This window comes from Miniopterus natalensis, chromosome 11 (genome assembly GCF_054644295.1).
Source record: "Miniopterus natalensis isolate mMinNat1 chromosome 11, mMinNat1.hap1, whole genome shotgun sequence".
NCBI lineage: Eukaryota > Metazoa > Chordata > Mammalia > Chiroptera > Miniopteridae > Miniopterus > Miniopterus natalensis.
In genome coordinates, this window is record NC_142091.1 from 73,785,674 (window position 1) to 73,806,825 (window position 21,152).

At 42.5% G+C, this 21,152-nt stretch overlaps 1 protein-coding gene and 2 pseudogenes across 1 annotated transcript in view; 2 read left to right on the forward strand and 1 right to left on the reverse strand.

Annotated features, from left to right (window-relative positions):
- Positions 1-21,152, forward strand: part of PACS1 (phosphofurin acidic cluster sorting protein 1) — a 95,067-nt gene that overhangs the window by 40,917 nt on the left and 32,998 nt on the right. The window contains exon 2 of the mRNA XM_087822007.1: positions 19,036-19,123. Coding sequence (XP_087678133.1) covers positions 19,036-19,123 — 88 coding nt within the window. The remainder of the gene's footprint in view (positions 1-19,035; positions 19,124-21,152) is intronic.
- Positions 2,275-7,265, reverse strand: LOC107533537 (ferritin light chain pseudogene; annotated as a pseudogene).
- Positions 9,054-12,736, forward strand: LOC148092111 (histone deacetylase complex subunit SAP18 pseudogene; annotated as a pseudogene).

A 21,152-nucleotide genomic window follows, 5' to 3' on the forward strand; every position in this document is an offset into this window, starting at 1 on the left:
GATCCTGTTTGGGATGCATATGGGAGGTAACCAATCGATGTTTCTCTCTTTCTCTCTCCCCCTCCCCCTTCCTTTCTCTAAAATCAATAAAAAGCCTGTCCTCTGGTGAGGATTAAAAACATTTTTTTGTTGTTGAAGCTGAGTGTTAGATAAACAAGTTTATTGTACTGTTCTACTATGTGTGTATTTGAAATTTTCCAAATATTAAGTTAAACTTTTTTATATTTAAAAAACACATAAAGATCAATGTCTCAACAGATGGGAATCAGTGGTTGCCTGGAGCCGGGGTAAAAGGTGGACAACTGCATGGGACATGTGGAACCTTTGGGTGTTGGAAATGTTCTGTATCTTGGTGGTGGTGGTGGTTACATGGGTGCTACATTGAACTCATCAAACTGTTCATTTAAAATGGGTGCATTTTATTCTATATAAATTACACTGTACTCAAGTTGATTTAAAAATTGATTTAAAAATATTAAGGGTTTTCACATGTTGTACACATGCTGTCAAATGGTAATTTCAGAGACTTGATCTACCTTGCACTGCCAGGCAGCAGGATTATCTGATTTGTGCTGCATCTCTGCTTTTTCTCCCACTTAAAATGAACTTTTATCATTCGCACTTTTTTTCCCCTCTGTATCATCATCATCTTCCTTGAAACCATAGAGTCAACTTGAGAGTTCATGTGTCTGTATCCAAATGGACATAAGCATTTTGGTGCTGGAAAAAAAATGATGCTGGGAGGGGCATTTAGCCGTGTCCAGTGATAACCCATTGAACAGTCATTTGCCTGCATTATAATAGTCAAGAACTAACTGTAAACCTGAGCTGAAAACAGTTCAATTAGTTCAATAATTCATAATTCAAACAATTCAGTAATTCAATTTTGAATCATTTTTTCATCCAGTCTACCAACCAACAAACCAGACAGGCAGTCAGCATTTATTAAGTACATTCTTTGACTAGCCACTGTGCTGAGTTCTGGGCTTATGAGGATGAATATGAGACAGTCCTACCCTTAAGGATATAACTGTCAAGGTGGAAGATAACCGTGTTTACCTATAATTTCAGCAGTATGAGCAATGAGCATGTTAAAGGTGGGTGCAAGGTACAGTGATGGCCACATTATACTCTGACACAGAGTCCTCCTTCCTTCCTGCTCGTCTGTTAAGTCAGATAAGTCAACTGACAAAATCTCAGGCAGTCTGGGAAAGGTCAGTTGGAAAAGAAGGAACATCCATACATTTTTTTATTTTTTCTTTAGATCTCAAGTGCAGAGTTGAATTTAATCATACTATTTAGTTCATTGCACATTATATTGACATTATGAGACCCCTCTCTTGTTTTTTTATTTCCCATTATTGTCATTTTCCATCTCTTCTACCATTCCCATCCCCCATTTCCATTAGCATTTTCTTTAACATGTTTAATAATTTATCCTTGGATAGGTTTATATCTTTATGTTTTTTGTAAGTTTATATGAATAATATTGCATTATAATTTTCAATCTGATCCTTTTTTATTTAAAGCTATATTTTTTATTTTTTTTGTTAATCCTCACCTGAGGATATTTTTCCCATTGATTTTAAGAGAGAGAGAGGAAGGGGGTGAGGGGGAGAGAGAGAGAGAGAAACATTGATATGAGAGAGAGACATCAGTTGGTTGCCTTCCACATGTGCCCTGACCAGGGCATGGATTGAACCTGCAACCCAGGTACATGCCCTTGACAGGGAAACAGACGTGAAACCCGTCAGTGCATGGGCCAGTGCTCTAACCACTGAGACACACCAGCCAGGACAACCACATTCTATTTATCTGTTTTCCTAGTGATGTACACCTCAATTGTTCTCCAGTTTCCTGCACCACAAACTGCTCTAATGAAGGTCCTCACACATATCTTCTTAGGGACGTGTCCAAGAGTTTCTCTAGCTAAATCCCAACAAGTGTTAGGTCAGAGTACATTCATACTTAATTTCACTAAGTATTGCATGATTGCTCCCTTTATATTCCCACCACAAAGTGCAGCACTTGGTACCTGACTCTCCAGCATTTGTCAATTTAGCAGATGTGTGTTATCTTGTTTTTTTTTGTTTGTTTTTCATTTTTCTTGCTGCACAAACCATTATTGTTTCCATTTGGTCCAATGCATGGGAGAGGGCTCCAGGGTGGTTAAAAGGATGCCTAGTAGTTTCAGGGAGAGGCTCAGGCCAAAGCCAGACACAAGGGGCATGCAGAGGGGCCCCTCAAAGGCCTCTGGGCTCCAAAGGCTCCTTCCTAGTGGTGCTTAAGGGTGAGCCTGTCGAAGAGATACTCGCCCAGCCCAGCCTGGGGGCCGGCCAGCCCGCAGAGGTGAGTCAGGTGTAGCCCATCTTCAGTTTTACCTGCTCATCCAGGGAGTCCCAGCGCTGAGGGTCTATGTGGGCAGAACACAGGGCACGCAGATCCAAAAGGCCTGGGTCACATTCTTCTCCATGACTATGGAGGCTTCCATGGTGTCCCGAGCGTCACCCCATTCATCCTGGGAAGGCTTCAGCACATCCTGGAAGAGAACATGGCCACCGCTCTGGTTTTGCATCTTTAAGAGATGCTGGGGGCCCTCAAGCATCTCCTCCAATTCATGAGAGAAGTGGCCCACCCCCTCCAGAACCACATCATTGAGGTGGAAATAGAAGCCCAGGGAGAGGTAGGCGTGGGAGGCCCACAGAGGCTGGTTGGTCAGGCCGTTGACTGCAGCCTCCACCTGAGTGGAATAATTCTGACGAATCTGGGAGCTCGTGGTTGTTTGGCAATAAGGAATTAAGATAAAAAAACAGTGTTGGCTGATCTACGAGGCTGAGGGTCGCTGAGGTGGTTCCGAAGGTGGCGACTGGAAAAGAGGTTGGAGGGTGATCAGAGGCTGGAAGAAGGGAAGTCCCTGGGTTGGTTCCATCCGAACACTGTTGAAGCCAGAGACAGATCCGGGACACCGCTGAGGGCACTGCCTATCTGGTTTTAATCCATATTTCTCTGATTACTAGTGAGGAGGAGGGTCTCTGTAGCCTGGTGAGTCTTTGGATTTTCCTTGTGTGAGTGACCTAGTTATATCCCTCCCCTGTTTTTCCCTGTGACGTTCCTACATGGTTCAGATATTAATCCTAAATCAGTCATAAGTGTTGCAGATGTCACCTTCTGGCATTCACCCATCTGTTAACTTTATTCATAGTGTCCTTTATTCAGCAGAAGTCCTTCGTTTCGATATCGTCATTTCTTCCACTTTTTTCAAGTAAAAGATGCGTACTTTTTGATACGTTGTTTAATAAGAAATATTTTCCCATTCGTAGGTCACTAAGAAATAATATATTTTCTTTTAGTTAGAAGAAACATTAGTTTTATGAGTGTCTCTTAAGCTTGTATCTCCAGCTTGATTTTTCCATTGATCTCTAAATTTGTATACCTGCTGCCTGCCAGATAGCTCCATCCGAATATCTAACAGGCTTCTCAGATTTAACCTTGCTAAAACAGATCTCTCTCTTTTATCCCTTACTCATCTAAGTAAATAGGCACCACCATCTACCCTGTTGCTTAAGCCAACAACCTTGGGGTCACCTTTGCTTCTTTCCTTTACCATGTTCTCCATATCCAACTTAGCAGCACGTCCTGTACATTCTAACTCCAGAATCTGTCTCAAACCTGTGCCTATCTTTTTATCTTCACCTGCCACTACCCTAAGCCAAGTCTCCATCATCTGTCTTCTGGACCCTGGCAGTGGCCTTCCCACTGGCCCCCCTTCTTTCACTCTAGCCTTCTTGGAATTGTTAGTAGCCAGAATAACCTTTTCCAAACACTATCCAGAGTGTGTTACTTCCCTGCTTAATAAAAACCTCTGAGCATTTCCAATCACAGTTTTAGCAGCCTCTACCTTTGCCTCAACCCAGCGGGACCTGTCCATGTGTACCTGTCTAACCTCTCTCTTATCCCCTCCCTTTTTCTGCTCCAGCCAATAGGTCTGTTTTTTGTTTCACAACGAACCTGTTTCTGCCTCAAGGCATTTGCTCCCTTACCTAGAAAGTTCCGCCCCTGGCTGTTTGCATAGCTGGTTCTTATCTTTCGGTTGTCAGCATTGTGTTACCACCTCAGTGTAGCCTTTCCTAACCACGAAGTGGGAATTAGTATCCTTGCCCAGTCCCCTTCTGTTATCTTATTTGTTGGTAGTCATTGTTACTCCTTGATGTCTTGTTGTTTGTTGTATTTGTTCATTGTGTCACTTACCTTGTCCCAGTTTTACAGCCAGCTTTATGGACTAGGGCACCGGGTCTGTCCCTTTCACGGTCCTGGTGTTTGCAGCCGTGCTGTAGTACACGGTGGCAGCTAGTAGACATATTTTGAATGAATGAGTGGGCTTCAGAGGCATTGGTCCCTTGGGGTCGGGAGAGTCAGTGCCCATATGCTGGCAGGTAGAGGAGAGGAAGGCAGCTGTCCTTTCAGAACGTGAGATTTGAATCTGGCTCTGCCACTTACTGGTTTTGGGACCTTGAGCAAGTCACTTATCTTTCCTAGGTGTGTTTTGTCACTTATAGAGTGGAGATAACAACACACACATTATTGTTTTTTTGTAAGGAATAAATGAGATAACTTACAAAAACACCTAGCAGACAGTGTGTGTCCTGCCTCTGGCTCAAAACTCTCTATCTGAAAGCTGCCTCCCTAATTCTGAAAGTTCATTACCTCCTCTGGCTCAGCTCGCGAACACCAAGCGTCTGATGTAAAAAACAGTATTTCTAACAGGTTTGGTTATGTTATGTAAATTTTAAGGTAATATTCAATTGCACAGATGAATAACCATTTTTACCCACTGCGGGAACGGGTGTAAACAACTAGCAGCCAGGGATGTCACTTAATGACAGTGCCAGTGGCACTCTGTGGTCTAAAGTGTTGTGCAGTGTTTGCCCTTCCTACTCATGTTGTGTGCTTCCATTTTTATCCCCTGCTCTTCGCTCCTCTCTGCATCCCTCGCCCTTCTTGCCTCTCCACTCCCTCCCTGACTTCACTAATAGCCACTGAAGGCCTCATTGTTGACTGATACGTGGGGCTAAGGATGTTACTAACCCCAGTACAGGTCCTCAGAACAGCTAGTAATGCTCATGGTTTATAATATAATATAGGTCAAGAGATGTCTTAGAAAGATTTCGCCTGCCAGCAGATTTGAGGCCTGGGAGCCACACAAAGTAGCCACTGAAGAAACAGATTTGCTTATATGTATTGTCCAGGCTCAGATATTTGGCAGACCTTTTTGTTAAATGCACCTTACAACAGTGCTTTCTTCCCTTTTTTCCATCATGAATTTAATGATTTACAAAAATGTCTACTGGAAAAAAACTGAATCAGTAAGAGTTATACCAGTGTTACTTGTCCTGGTTAAGTGTGATACTAGCAAGACATTTAATTTCCATCTTTTTCAGATGTCTACGATACATACTTCAGGTTTATTGTAATTTCTCAGCAGTAAGAAAAGCTAGCTTTTAACATATCCATAAAACATGCTTATTCCAGAAGTATATATAAATTGTTCCAGATCTGTCACCTCTGTCCTGGCCTGAAATCCCTACTCACTTAATTCCCCACACAGCCCCAGGCTCCTCTGTGATGCTCATCTGGATGTGGGGGGCTTAACTACTTATTTTAGGTACATACAGTGTTCTGCACCACAGCCTGCGCTGAAGGGCCTCTGCACACCGCTAGCTGCCCATCCTGACTTTGCTGAGTTCAGAGCAGCAAGGACTCCATGAAGGAGTTTCTTCAGCTTTGCCTGGCCTCCCTGTCTTCTGGATACCAAATGACATTATCGTGGCCCTTTCTGATTTGGATAAGCAAACATAGAAACAGATGGCAGATAACTGGTTCTGTCTGTCTGTGTCTAGTGCTCTTTTCTCCGCTAACCTGGCTGGGAAAGCCTTTCTAATTGTTTATAGTTAGGTATAGTGTTCCCACCTTGGGCACAGCCTGTGGATAGGGCAGTCCAGCTAGACTTCTCCCTGTACCCCCCCAACAGCCAGGCTGTCCTGGACTGATGGCGTCCCCTGCTGGCCCAGTAGAAACTGTCCCTGCATCCTCTCCCCCACCCCCAGGGGAATTCTCTCCTTGCCCTGTCTGGCTGCCCCCACAGCCCCAGGGCTCCTCTGTGATGCTCCTCTGGATGGGGGAGCCTGACTATTTATTTTAAGTACATACAGTGTTCTCTGGGGGGTGGCACAGGGTGGTTGGAATGATCTGCTGAATCATGAGTCCTGTACTCAGGAGATTTTGAGTGTTTTGGTGGTGGTGGGAGGAGGTAATCCTGCTTCACTCTCCCTCCCCCTCCCCCTCCCCAGGCTTCTCTGTTACTGAAAGCAAAAGCAGAGTTTTGAGAGTGAATTAGGGTTGGAGGGTTAAGTTTGAGGTCTCAGTGGTATGATTCTTTGTGTGTAAAACCCAGTTTCACTACAGTTTGATTATGAGGTAAAAAGCACAAATATTACAAGGTACAATTTACAAATGATCTGTATTCCAGAATCTAGTGTTCAAATCAGTCGTGTAGAATTTGAAACAGCACTAAAAATGAGGAGATCGAGAGAGAAGGAAGCCAGCCTGTCAGTGCATACTGACCCCGCAGTATATCTGAGTTGCTGGAATACTAGTAACTTATAAAGTAAAATTAAGGACAGTTTTACTGACCTTGATTCTAATGCTTAAGGCAAGCAGATTTAGTTGGGGAAGGCTGAGAAGATTAACAAAATCTGAAGATTCTGAAGGGAACTCCTTAGGTGTCTCTAAAGCTTTTGAAGCTGGCAACAATGAGTCTGTTCTCTTGTCTAATTGCACTTCCAAGTCTAGTGCTTGCTTTTATCTTAATAAGGATCATCCCTAAGCACTTTTAGCCATGACTAGGGGAAGTTTTTAGTTCAAAAGTATATAATGAAAAGAATGAGTGAGGAGAAGAAATAAGACACTTTTGAGGTAAGAGAGCAATAAATAAGAAATATGCCCAAAGAGGAGATAACAGTTATCTCGAGCATAAATACCTAAAATGCAAAACACAATAAATGTGTAAGTGAGCATCACAGAGGAGCCCTGGGGCTGTGGGGGCAGACTAGACATGGGTGGGATGACTGTGCCTGGCCTGGCAGGAAGGTTTGCTCAAGCGGTGGCTTATTGCTGCCCCCAGTAGGGGGACCTGCACACTGCCTCCTCCCTTACCCCTAACCCCTAGCCCCTGCCATAACTGACCTGTCAGCCTGTAAAACCACCATTGTCTTGATCTGAGGGGGTGGAAAGATTGACTCAGCATACCAGGGCTCCTGGCTCCCTTCTTCCACTTGGGCTTCCCTTTGCCAGGGTCAGGGGTCCTTTGGGGAAGCAGGTAGGGAGATTGGGGGGCAGGAAAGCTCAGTCGGCCATTTTGACGTGGGATACCTTTCTTCACCTCGGGGGGCCAGGCAGGGTGTGAGGGGCATCCTGAAGAGCCCCCATCTGCTACTGTGGCCATCTCAAAGCAGCTGTCCCTCTTCCTTCCAGAAACCTCTACTGCCTAGGCCCATACCTCTCCAGCTCCCCAGGGGCCCAGACTGGAAGGCTGGAGACTCAGGGTATGGCACTTGCTTGACTTAGTCCAAACTTAGGGGGTGGCCCAAGGTTAGGAGGGTAGATACAGGCTGCTGGGTTGTCTCGTGCCTTTGGGAGCTGTGTTGCTGGGGTCTTGACTTCTGCAACCCCAGAGACCCCACTTCCATCCTGGAAAAGCCAGTGGGCTGAAGAATCACCCTGCTCTCCTCGCCCCTAACTTGGCTTGGAGTAGCAGTGCTGGGGAAGAGAGCATTGTTAGGCTGGCAGCTCCAGCATATACAGCCCTTCTATGGAGGGTAGGGGGTAGAGTAGGCTAAAGTGGCAGCAGCCAGGTCTAGAGCTGGCCAAAGGCTCCTTTCCCTGGTGGAGGCCCAGGAAATGGGCTGGGGCTTGTTAAAGAGACAGCCCGTTCCCCTGCACAAATGGGGCAGGGGCAGGAGTGGTGGAATTGGTAAACATGAGGTGCCAGCTGAGGCAGTTGCTTCGAGGGCTGTCCTGAGTCTGAAGGTAGGATTCTGGCAAGAAGATTGTGTGAGGCGCATTTGCTTAGTGGAGAGGGTGGTCTGGACAGGAGGCATTCCTGCGATCAGTGGACTCCCCTGAGAAGCCCCTGGTGGCCCGGGCATCCTGCTCTGGTCTTGGAGACTCCTGAGCACTAGTGGAAGGGCAGAGAAGCATTTTGCACTATGGAGGAGCCAGAGGAAGGGGTGGCCCAGATGGCTGGGAGGGCTGAGAAGCACCGAGGAGAAATCCTTCTGCAGGCAAAGGCAGAGCCCCTAGCTCCATGGTTGAGGTCAGGCGCTGAGTCTGTCACCACCTGGGGCACTTGAGAGGTGAAACAAAAGGTAGGCAGGGGTAAAAGCACTGAGGACCACTCCTGTTGGTTCTAGGCTTGTGAAGCCCTTCCCAGTGCCTTATGTACAATTTTGTGTACAAATAGGCAACATTTGGCCAGAGGAGACCCCTTCAAACCCAGCCTGACCCAGTCACTGTCTTCCTAGAGGGGACCCAGTCGGTTCTGCCTCTTACTTCAGAGCATGCCTCTCTCTCTCTCTCTCTTTTTTAACCCTCACCAGAGGATATTTTTTCCATTGCTTTTCAGAGAGAGTGAAAGAGAAAGAGAGAAACATCAAGGTAAGAGAGACACGTCAATTGGTTGCCTCCTGCACATACTTAGGTTACAGGGCCCAGGGATCAAGCCTGCAACTGAGGTATGTGCTCTTGACTGGAATCAAACCCTGAAACCTTCAGTCTGAGAGCCGGCGCTCTAACCACTGAGCCAAGCTGGCTAGGGCCAGAGCATGTCTCTTGGTAGGGGGAAGATATATGTGGGGACATATTTCGGGTCTCTGGAGCATCCCTCACTTCTGAGGGCTCCCAGCCCCAGTCTCTCCCTTTGGGAATCTCTGGGGGATGGGGTTTGGGGCACGTCAGGTACCCCACCACCTCACCCCTCCCAGGAAGGGCCCCCGCCCTGCCCCCCCTCCACTCCCTTATCTGGCACTGCGAGCACAATCCCATTGATTGGTAACGATTTCTGCCTCTTTCTGCCTTTCTATTTCTCTGACTTTCTCTTCCCCTCCAGTTGTTTGTTTGCTGAGCTATCAATGAAAGACCCATGTAAATTTATTTGAGAGCTTTACAATAAAAGTGTGAAAACCGGAAGAAAAAAATTGTGATAAGCACCATGGTTTTCATTCTTCTGGTGTTGTGAGAGCCTATCATTATTTGATTTCATGCTCTTAACTTTTCCAGAGCTGATGCACTCTTTGGGAGAGAGTTGTATAATTTTAGAGTTTGACGGAACCTCGGTGATTATGTGGCTTAGTTTCCCAACTAATGTGATCGTCCCGAAAACTTCTTTAGAAGTTGTCTGTGTGGCCTTGGCCTGAATCCATTTATGGACTCTCCGAATTCTTAGGAAGTTCTTCTGTATGTTCAGCTGACATTTAACTCATGGGAATTTCCACCATCAATCCTGATTCAACCATTTTTAGCAACAAATGGCTCAATTTTTTCACTCTAACACAAAAAAATGCCCTTCAGGTTGGACCGCTCTCAGCCTCCTTGGTCTCTCCAGACAAGCTTTCTCTTAGCTTGTTGGTCTGTTTTTCTTAATGATTTGGGGAGTTTTTGTACAATAAAGAAAATAGCCCTATGTCTTTGATATAAATTGTAAAATTCCCCCCCCCCTTCTGTTATTTATCTTCAGGCTTTGTTTATAGTGGTGTTTGACCATGCAGATTGTTTTCTTGAAAACAGATATAGGTATAGATATATAGATATATGTTTTCCTATAATCCAGGTAGAATGTGTTCATCTCTTTAAGAATCAGCATCCTTTAAAAAAAAAGAAGGAAATAATTTCTGTCACATATAAACCTGATCTATCTATAATTCAGAGCTGTTAGTTTAAACAAAATCAAATAGAACTCCTGAAAAAAAGAGGGACAGGTTCAAGCAAGCTGCGGTCTAGCCCTGCTTACCCCGGCAGAGCAGCCCTGAGACGCGTGTTGATGTTGGTGGCGTCTGGGATTTTCACATGCTGCCCCCTTGCATGTTAGCCACCTTCACTGAACACCCCAGAGCCATGAGTGGTATTTGTATCTGGCATGCCATCACTGAGAAAAAATGAATCACAGACCCAAGTTTAGCCTGCACTGACTCCAGCTGTATGGCTCGACTAGAAATTGTATTATTTGCAGGTGGATCAGGTCCATCTGTTTAGTAAAGAGGCTATTTTTCTGATGCAGCATTTTAAACTGCAGTCAGGTAGTTCTGTTCATGAAAATGTCAAACAAAAAGAGAGATTTCCCTCCCAAGCAGTATTAGATTATGGTGTCGTCAAGAGTCTTGCAATTGAATTACCTTCATGTAATCAATCCCGCCTTATCAGTTAAGGTACTTGTAATGGACTGCTGGCTTCCAGACCTTGTGTGGATTATTTAAAACTCCTGCTGTCTGAAAGAGACATTACCTGTGGCTTGTCCACCTTGCTCAGGTGGTGCGTTCCTGAGTGGAACCCTCAAGAGGCTGGCTGGTGCTGGGAGAACATCCTGGAGCAGCTGTTGGGCACAAATAGCAGCACCCTGTAATGGTCGCCTTATAGTGGACCCTTCACTGTGTCCACCCAGTTAGACTGGGTTTGGTGGCCTCGGGTTCCTCGTTAGTGCAGTTTTGCTCTTCTTCGTGTGTGCCTGTCAGGTTGTACCACCAATCCAAGGGAAGGAACTAATGAGAAATTTAATTTGCCATGATTTAGTGTATAATACTCAGCTTGGGAAGCCATTTGCTATTGGAAACTTTTGTGGGAGGAAAGCATTTTAAAAAGTTTGAAAAGCGATGTGCAATTAATTTAGGATGAGTTGTGTAAAAAAATGCTTTGTCACAAATTTACAGTATCAAGTTCATTCTCATGCTTGCTGCGGGGGTCAGAGGTCAGAGCAGGCATCTCCCAGGCTACAGGAGGAAGATGGTGGTGGAGTCTTGTGTCACCTAGGAGGAAATTAAAAAGAAGCCAGTCTGCCAGGAGAAGACAAGCCGGATGCTGGCTGTGGCTGCTACTGCTGCTGCAAGTCGTCAATAACGGGCACCACCGACACACAGACACGCTCTCTATAGGAAAGTGTTGTCCAGCGAGCTGCAGACCTGCAACTGGATGGATGCAACCTTGAAAGAACTGACTAGTTTAGTAAAAGAAGTCTACCCAGAAGCTAGAAAGAACACACACTTTAATTTTGCAATTGTTTTTACAGATATTAAAAGACCTGGTAATCAAGTAAAGGAGATTGGCATCACCAGGAGAAAACAGAGTGACTGTGATTCTATGACCCTGCAGTTGCAGAAGTTTCAGATCAGAGATTATCTGTGTAAAGCCAAATCACCCCTCTGAATTGGGCATCACCTCCTTCTGGGTACATGAGGCCATATTAAATTTTATTGACTAGTTCTGGGGTTTATTTTTCATTCTGTTATGTAAAACAAATTTACACTTTTCCTCCTCTTGTTATTGCCATTAAGACTTTAAACTCTAAACAGATTGTAATGCATTTACTTAGGAGTTAAATTTGGCTGTGCTATAATATGAATATTAATAGAAAGCTCCTGTTTCAAATCCTGTAAAATATGAAGTGCTCTTAGCATTCTAAGTAAAACTGTTGTTAAATATATGTGTGCAATAAAAAAAAAAAAAACTTACAGTATCAACATGGCAACAATATTCAAAAATGCTTTTTAATTTTAGGAGGTTTGTAATCATAGAACTAGGAGTTAGAAATTCTTGAACTTTGATTCCTCTTTGCCTCTTACTGATAACTGGTTTCTTATCAAAGAGAGGGGAGACTAACAATATAATACCTGTTTGCTGAATGACCAGAGCAGGCATATGATATTGTGCAGTTTTAGTAGGGTAAGGTACAGCGGCAGGAGCCATTTCTATTACAAAAAGAAATTGTGTCATGTGAAGAAGAGAACAGGTATATTAGAGCAAGGGAAGTAAATCTTGGGTTTGATTTGGTGCGGATAAATATAGAAATCAGGTAACCAGCTTTCAGGGGCTTATGGTTGACTTTAGAGGCAAACCAATAGAGAGAACACATGACTTACAGGAAGGGGAAACAAAAACAGCCAAGCAGCTTGCTTTCCTGAATGAATCACGGGAAACCTGCTCCTGGTACCTTGATAAGACTTGAAAGAATCTGTCATTGGTTTCCTTTTAGACCAGGTAGAATTGTTTTTAAATCATCTTTTAGAAAGTTATATTTTGCTTTCTCAAGACTAGAAGTATATGGTATAATTGTGTAGGAAGACAACTGGATATGAGGAATATTCGTTTTTATGATCTCACAGGACGTATAGTGTAGTTTTTATGTTCTGTGACTGAGTGGTACACTTAAAGAGGAAAGATTTAAAAGTGCCTGAGGACAGGCAGGATTTTGGTGGGTGGAGAGAGGAAGTCAGGAAATCTCTCCTCAAAAAACAGTAATAGCCCTAGTTGGCTTGGTTCAGTAGTTAGAGAGTCAGCCCATGGACTGAAGGGTCCTGAGTTCGATTCCAGCCAAGGGCAGGTACCTTGGTTGCAGGCTTGATCCCCCACCCCTCCTCCACTCTGAAAAGCAATGTGCAGGAGGCAACCATTCAATATGTTTCTCTCTCTCTTCTACTCTCTCTGAAAAGCAATGGAAAAAATATCCTCAGTTGAGGATTAAAAAAAAAAAAATTTTTTTAAACAACAATAAATAACTGGACAGAGTTGTCAAAAACAACCATTTCAGGGCTTTGGAAATAGAACAAATGCAAACAACAAATTGAGAAGCATTTATCCATAAGAAACTGATGAAATTTATGTAAGAACAGTGGGAGTTTTTGATGTTCTGGCCTGGGACTACTCACTGTCCCCTCCCATTAGTGTAGTACTTCTCTCAGGGTGGACTGACCATGAAAACTAGCAACGCGGCTGCTAGAAGAAGCCCATGTCCATTGGCATTGTCAGTAAAAGTAGTAATCTCAGTGGCAATGGAAAAGGCAGTTCTCGTAGCCTAAATAGCTGTCCCAGTGAGGTCAAGCAACAGACTGGTGGACAGGCCAAAACTTAACAGAGATCCTGAAAATGACACTGACACAGAAAGGCTCGAAAAGCTCTCCACACATTCCTGACTGACTAGGAGCCTATGCACACATGTAGGTAAGACTGGAGAGGTCCCAAGCTATCCACATACCCCTAGTTGGCTGAGAAGTTGAATAAATGTACAGAGGTGATGCAAGAGGGTGCAGCAGAAAGTAAAAGTTGGGTCCGACCTGACCATTGTGTTCCATCACCTCTACACAGATCCATGGTCTAGCTGGCTCAAGATGTGTGAACGCAGTCTAACCAATTATTGGCTGATCACTAAACTGTGTAGACGTAGGAGCAGCCCTTAGATGTCAGGTTTAAAAATAAAAACAAGAATTAAAAAAAAAAAGCAACTGAGGAGAGACATGGCTGCACACCGTGGGGAGACAAATTCTGCAGATTTGGTCCAGGAACATTATTAACATGGAAAGATGTCCACTTAATCAATGAAAATTGTAAAATGTCCTCTTAATGTAAATTGTAAAATATGTCTGGTTAAAAAGAGAGAGAGAGTAGAAGCACGGAAGTATATGCTCAAAGGTTGGTGGACCCAGACTTTTTAACAATGATTCTCTGCAGAGTTTTATAGGGATGTTTTGTTCACTTTATATTTTCAAAATAAATTAGATATTTTTCTACAGTGTACCAGGAATACTTTGTAAGCACACACATAGAGGCACTTTTTAAAAAGTTACTCATAGCAGCCCTGGTGGCTCAGTTAGTTGGAGTGTTGTCCCAAAAGGTTCCTGGTCAGGGATCCCTGTTCAGGGAGCGTGTGGGAAGCAACTGATCAATGTTTCCCTCTCCCTCCCCCTCCCCCTCCCCCCTCCCCTCCCCTCCCCCTCCCCCTCCTTCTAAAAATCAATAAAAAAACATACCCTTCGGTGAGGATAAAAAGAAAGTTACTTATAGCATAATGTTAACTGTGATTTGGAATTGTGAGGTTTACTCCTTCAGGTACTCAGGCTATAAACAGCACTTTTACTTCCATTCCACCTCCTGCATTCCTCTTCTATTGTTTTCTGTTTGTTTTTTTGTTTTAAAAGTGTCTATTTAGTACATTATAAAAATCTTTGGGGCAAAACTGATCTTTTTTGTATTTATTCACTTCTCCCCATCCCATTTCTCTGTTCCTGTTATGCATTGCCCATGATAAGCCATCTGTAAATATTTATACTTTATTAGTCATATAAGTAGTAATTATTTCATCCAGCAGTTGGAATTTAATACTGTAATCTACAGTACAGTTACTCAATCCACATTCTTTCTCTCCCCCGAAAATAACCATTGCTGCTATCAAAACAAAACCCAAAACAAATAAGAGCTCTATTTCCCATGTCCTCCAGTTACTAAATATAGAACAGAGTTTTGGTGACTCCTAGGCAGGAAAAAGATTCCGTTTTCTAGGATCAGAATTCCAGTCTCTAGCTTCTTTAATTTTGAGACCTGGGCTATTTTTCTTTTTTATGTTGTATCCTTTTCATCAAAATAGAAAAAAAAAACGGTTGCAAGCCTTTTCAACCTTTGATTTATTACATGTGAAACAGAGACTGCTTGACTTAATAACTCTCCAAGGACAATCAAGGCTTTACCATTGAGATGTTAATATTCATTACTTTAAAACTTTTACTTATAATTGTTTTGTATATAGCACTGTGCTTTTTACAGATAAGATGTTATTTTAAAACCTGAAAAGTATATTTAATTGCAAATTATTCTCAGTTGAATTAGAGGAAGCTTCCAGTGAAGAAGGTAGATTGAGGTGGTTGCTCAGATCCTCCCGTAAGGACAATTAGAAAATCTGAACAAAATATAATAAACTATTAAAATCATCCAAAAACAGATAGATGCTGGAGGAGAGTTTACTCCTAAAATATGTAATTGGAAGGAGCAAGACTTGAAAGTTTGTGGCTTTTTTTTGCCAAAAGGTTTACTCCAGTGGATTGAAATGACAGTGGAAAACTGCAGCCTTATAGGTAAGAGGTGACAGATTAGAGAGGTCAGGGAGAGAAGCACAGCTGGAAATTTAAGAGGGAAATCCTGGAAGCAAGAAAGTACTACAGGAATGGTGAGGCCCAGCATCTGAGTAAAAACTCTGCCCAAGTCCTGGCTGATGTGGCTCAGGTGGTTGGAGCATTGTCCTGTACACCGAACGGTGGCAGGTTTGATTCCCTGTCAGGGCATGCATGGGAGACAGCCAATCAGTGTTTCTCTCTCTTTCCCCCCCCCTTCCTGTCTCTGGAATCAATTTAAAACAAAAACTCTGCCCAAATCCCTAGTTGACTGTTGTATCATTAATCAGGGTCCTGCAGACAACCAACCAATAGGATATACATATATGAGGAGATTTATTATAGAAATTGGCTCATGTGATTATGGAAGCTGAGAAGTTCGACGATTTGCAGTCTGCAAGTTGGAGAAACAGGAAAGCTGGTGGTGTAATTCAGTCTGAGTCCAAAGGCCTGAGAATTAGAGGGCTGGTGGTATAAATCCCAAACTGAGTCCAAGAGTGCTGATGTCCAGGGGCAGGAGAAGATATTTTAGCTCAAGCAGAGAGAGAGCAAACCCTTCCTCCACCTTTGTTTCTATTTAGACCCAGATGGGATTGGAAGATACCCACCCAAACTGGGGAGGGCCATCTGCTTTATTCAGTTCAATTTAAATGCTAATCTCTTTCAGAAACATTCTTACAGACACACCCAGAAATAATGTTTAACAGGCTATCTGGGCACCCCTAGCCCTGTCAAGTTGACACCTAAAATTAACCATCACAACTGTTAAAGTACAAATGTGCAGGGGAGACCCCCAGTGGGCCCAGCAAAACAAAAACAAAAATAAAACCAACCAACTAAACAAACAGGCAGAGGCAAGAGAGGTGTCCGTCCTTGAAAGACATACCTATACTATCTGAGAACTGCAACTTTGATGGTTTGTTGTTTTTTTTAACTGAGTGCATTTCTAAACTGCACAGTTCAGGCAATAGAAAGCTGAAGCCTTATTGGCTTCAGAAGACAGACCCGAGACTGGCAGAACAGCTGGAAAATTAGAGGGAAATCACAAAAACACAAAAATCACAGGGTGTGAGCCATGAAATCTGGGTATAAACTGTCCAAATCTTGGGCTGTCTGCCAAATTACACAGGTGCTGGGGACACCCCAGTGAGCCGGGCTAAAAAAGCAGTAGCTAGAAGCTGTAAGAACAGCAGATTTATCAGCTGCTGCATACCACAGGAGTGACAAATTTATAGTTTGCATCAAGGCAAGTTAACTGCCTACTAGAATAAAAAAAACAATAATCCTCAGGACACGGCAGAATCTACAGTTGCTACATCATCTTATCTGCAGTGTCTAGTTTTCAACCTACAATTGCTAGACATAGAAAGAAACGGAAAAGTGTAACGTAACTCATACTTAGGAAGAAAGGCAATCAATAGAAATTGGCTTTGATAGTCGAAGTGGGTGCAGATGTTGGATTTTACAGGCAAAGGCTTCAAAGGAACTACATACATATGATCAAAGAATTATAAGAAAATATGATCAGAGAATTAAAGGAAAAATAAGTGAACAGAGAGAAATTGCAACAATGCAATGGAAACTGAAAAAAATGGAAATTTTAGTGCTAAAATAAAACAGTAAAATAAAAACTCAGTAGATGTGCTCAATAGTTTTAGAATAACAGACAAAAGAATATAAACTTGAAAACGACAATAGAAATTACCTAATTTAAAAAGAGGGGGGAAAAGACTGAAGAAAAGTGAACAAAGCTTCAGAGACTTGCCCTGGCTGGTGGTTCAGTTGGTTGAGTGTCATCCTGTGCACCAAAAGGTTGTCGGTTCATTTCCTGGTCAGGGCGCATACCCAGGTTGCACGTTCAGACTCCAGTGGGGGTGTGAATGGGAAGCAGCTGATAAATGTTTCTCTCTCTCTCAAAATCAATAAAAACATACATATTTTTAAAAAGCCCCAGAGACTTGTAAGACAATATGAAGTAGTCTGACACAGCTGTCATTGAAGTCCCAGAAGGAGAAAAAGGGACAGAAAACAGCATTTGAAGAAATGAATATCCCCAGATTTGGTAGAAAACATTAATTTACAGATCCAGGAAGTTCAATAGACTCTAAGCAGAATGAACACAAAGAAAAACACTATTAGGCATATCATAGTCAAACTGCTGAAATGAAAGATAAAAGAGAATCTTGAAAACAGAAAAATGACACGTTACATACAAATGATCAATGTTACAAATATGGCTAACTTACCAGAAACAGTGGAGGTCAGAAGACACTGGAACAATATATTCAAATATTCAAAGAAAACAACTGTCAACCAAGAATTCAATATCCAGAGAAACTGTCTTTCAAAAATGAAGGATAAAGACATTTCCAGATAAACAAAAGCTGAGAGAATCCATCGCCAGCAGACTTACTCTAGAAGGAGTTTATGGAATTATGAAAAATGAGACCAGCTGGTAACTCCGATCTATAGGAAGAGATGAAGATGAGCACTAAAAGTGGTAAATACGTGGGTGAATGTAAAAGACTGTATTTTTTCTTCTCTAATTTCTTTAATAAACATGACTTTAAACATTATAACACTGTTGCTGGGATTATGATGTATTTGGCGATGTAGCAGGATAACAGCACTAAGATGGGGCAGGATAAACGGAAACTTACTGCTGTGAGGTTATTTTCCCGGGCATTACAGTCATTGTACAGATGAGGAAACAGGAGTAGGAAGGTGAAGCGCCTTTCCCGTGGTCATACAGCTAACGAAGGCTGTGGATGCGCGTGTGTGTGTGTGTCTCCTGGTTCTCAGGGCAAGCATTGCCCCAGAAGGGAAATTGCTGAGTCTGGATTTCACACGTGTTTGGCTTCACGTTCCTGGATCTGTGATGCCTGACAGTTTCCTAAGTGCCTGAGTTCCAGCTGATATGCCCACTAGCAGCATATGAGTTCCCATTGCGCCATATCTTCACTTACACTCAGTTTTGCCAATTTTGTGGGTGTAAAATGATATTTTGATTTCTGTTTGCATTTCCCTGATTCCTAATGAGGTTGAGCATATTTTTGTATATTTATTAGCCATTAGTGTTTCCTCTTCTGGAAACATGGAACATCTGTTCGTGTCTTTTACCTACTTTTCTACTGATTTGCCAATCTTTTTCTTACTGAATTATAGTTCTATATATTTTGGACTCTTTTTCAGTATTACGAGTTTCAAATATCTTTTCCAAGTTCACTATTTGTGTTTTAACTCTGTGCTGTCTCCTGATGAACAGAAATTCCTAATTTTAACATAATTGAATTTCTCAGTGTTTTCAGGGTCCTAGTTAAGAAATCCATTTTTACCTCAGAGTCAGAAAGATATTTCTCATATTTCTCCTAAAATCTTGCCTTTCCCAATTAAGTATTTAATCCACCTGGAGATTATTTTTGTATCTAGTGTGAGGTAGGATCCAAATTTATTATTTTTAATTTTGTAGTTTATTTTAATTCTGCCCTTTTTTTATATCAAGTTTCTGTGGAATTGTGGAATTGTGGAATTGTTTCTGGGTGCTCTGGTCTGTTCCAGTGATCTCTTTCTCAGTTCCTTCAATACCATACATGTTGGTTTTGGCTTGAAATAAACGGGCATCCAGGAGATTGATGGAATAATGTACCTCTCTGACATCTCAAGTACAAAAGTTAAGTAAAAGGGACGGATGCTCATTTCCTGAAGGAAGACACAGTTTGGACTGAGAACGGCATTCTGACATTCTTTAGACAAAGCAGTGCCTCCCCAACAGATTGTCAATCACTTTTCTCATAAGTTTCTTACATTTGACTGGATCTTCTTTAAATTTTTCTAGGTTGTTCAGCTTGACCCTGAAGAAGCTCGTCATGTTAAAAGAAATGGACAAAGATCTTAACTCAGTGGTCATTGCTGTGAAGCTACAGGTGAGTTGAGCAGGATTATTTGTTCAGGAGTCAAGGAAACTGGGTAACTTTTGCCCACTGTTGGGGCTTCAGAAATACTGATAGAGACCCTCTCCCTTCGTTGAGCAAAGGAAGAGCAACAGGAAAGACAGTTGAGCTCATGAGACTTCGTGAGTCCAATGCTGACTCTTTGTTAGAGCTCTCAGCTTCTTTAAACCTCAGTTTCTCTCTTCTTCTGAAGAATAAAAATGGCTCTTTCTACCCTGCCTAGCTAACAGGATTCATATGAAGGTAAAGTGATACAGATGCTCAGGTGCTTGGTAAATCAATCAGAAACTACTAGGGTGGCTCCTGTCAATTTCAGCGTTATTCCCAGGATTTCTAGGCCAAGCAGATGCATGGATTGAGGTTTTCTTTGGAGGTTTCCTATAGGGTAGAATAAATTTATAGATTATCATTTCAGAATTGGAAATTAAAATTTTACTAGGATGTTTTATATTCTGGGTAATCCCCACATTTAACTCCTTATACTTGATTCAGTATCTTGAAGGGACCCAAAATATTTTACATGCCTTCATATTCTAAGCATTCCTGAATTTCAGGAAAGAAGGGAGAAACTGAACTACAAAGAAGTTAAGGAATTTATCTGCTGCCAGCTAATTACCGAGTGGCAGAGTGGGGCTGGAAACTAGAGAGCAGGTAATTTATGTGGTCATTAAACACCATTACCAGAAGCTTCCTTAACTGATAAGTCCTCTCTAATGACTCCCTAGAGTTTTCTGAGATTCTGAAGTGCCTCGAGTCATTAAATAATTATTGAATTCTCAGTTTAAGAATGGTGTATTTATTGAATTCTTACACATTGAAAAATAGTGAACTGTGTGGTAACTCCTTACTAACCGGAACATTTTATTAACAAGACCAGCTATTATACAGCGATTTATTGTATACTAATGTTGGCTTCATTAACATCCACATCTGTAGCACTCATAGTATGTGCACCATACACTGAGGTCCTCAGCTCTGTTTCTGAGATAAAATTATCTTAATTTAGTCCTCAAAACTTAAAACATTTTAATTACTTCTTATGAATTCCTGTGTGTCCCACCTTATACTCTAGCTCCCTGTTCATCTCTGTGCATAATTCTTCCCAGTTCTGTGGAATGTCCCCAGATGGTACGGGGACAAAAGCAAGTGTGGGACGATTATGTGCAAGTGGGAACTTTCGGTATCTTTCCCTCCTTTCCTGATTTTGCTCCCCTTTCTAGGTCACAGGCAGTGTCCCAGTTGGGGGGGGGGGGGTGTTTCTTTTGTTGCTTTCTAGTGCAGACGCTGTTGGTATGGTTTTGAAAGTTCCCTGCTGCGCTTGCCATCCCCGCAGTTAAATGCCTCTGCCAAAAGAAATAACTTATTTTACTTCCTAATTAAACATTTAACATTCTTTAAAATTTAAAATTATACCAAAAAACTGCAAATATCCTGAGTTTTTTATTTCTTTATTTCAAGCAGCTGAAAGTAATTACAGATGTTACCACATTCATATATCCAGTCATTTATTCACTTATTCATTCATTTAAAAAATATTTATTAAGCATCTGTTCTATGCCAAGCGTTGTTCGAGTCATGGGATATAGCAGTGAACAAAACAGACCAAAATCCCTGCCTTTAAGGACCTTTGCATGCTGGTAGAGCAGTTCTCAAAATGAGTTTGCAGACCCTGGGCTCCCTAAACCCCTTTCAGGAGAGACTTGAGATCAGAGGCAGTCCTCATACTGGACGTTTTTTGCCTTTTCCCCTGTGGTGACATTTGCATTGAAGTGCGAGATGGTGAGTAAAGCAGCAGGTCCTCAGTGCTCGGCCAGGCAGTTGCCCCAGTTGGCGCTGGTAGTTACTGCATTGTTTACCATCCGACTCAAAGGAAGAGAAAAAAGGCCAGTTTTGCTTAAGAATGTCCTTGAACCCGCCGGGCGTGGCTCAGCAGTTGAGCGTAGGCCTAGGATCTGTGAGATCAGGGTTCGATTCCTGGTCAGGGCACATGCCTAGGTTGCAG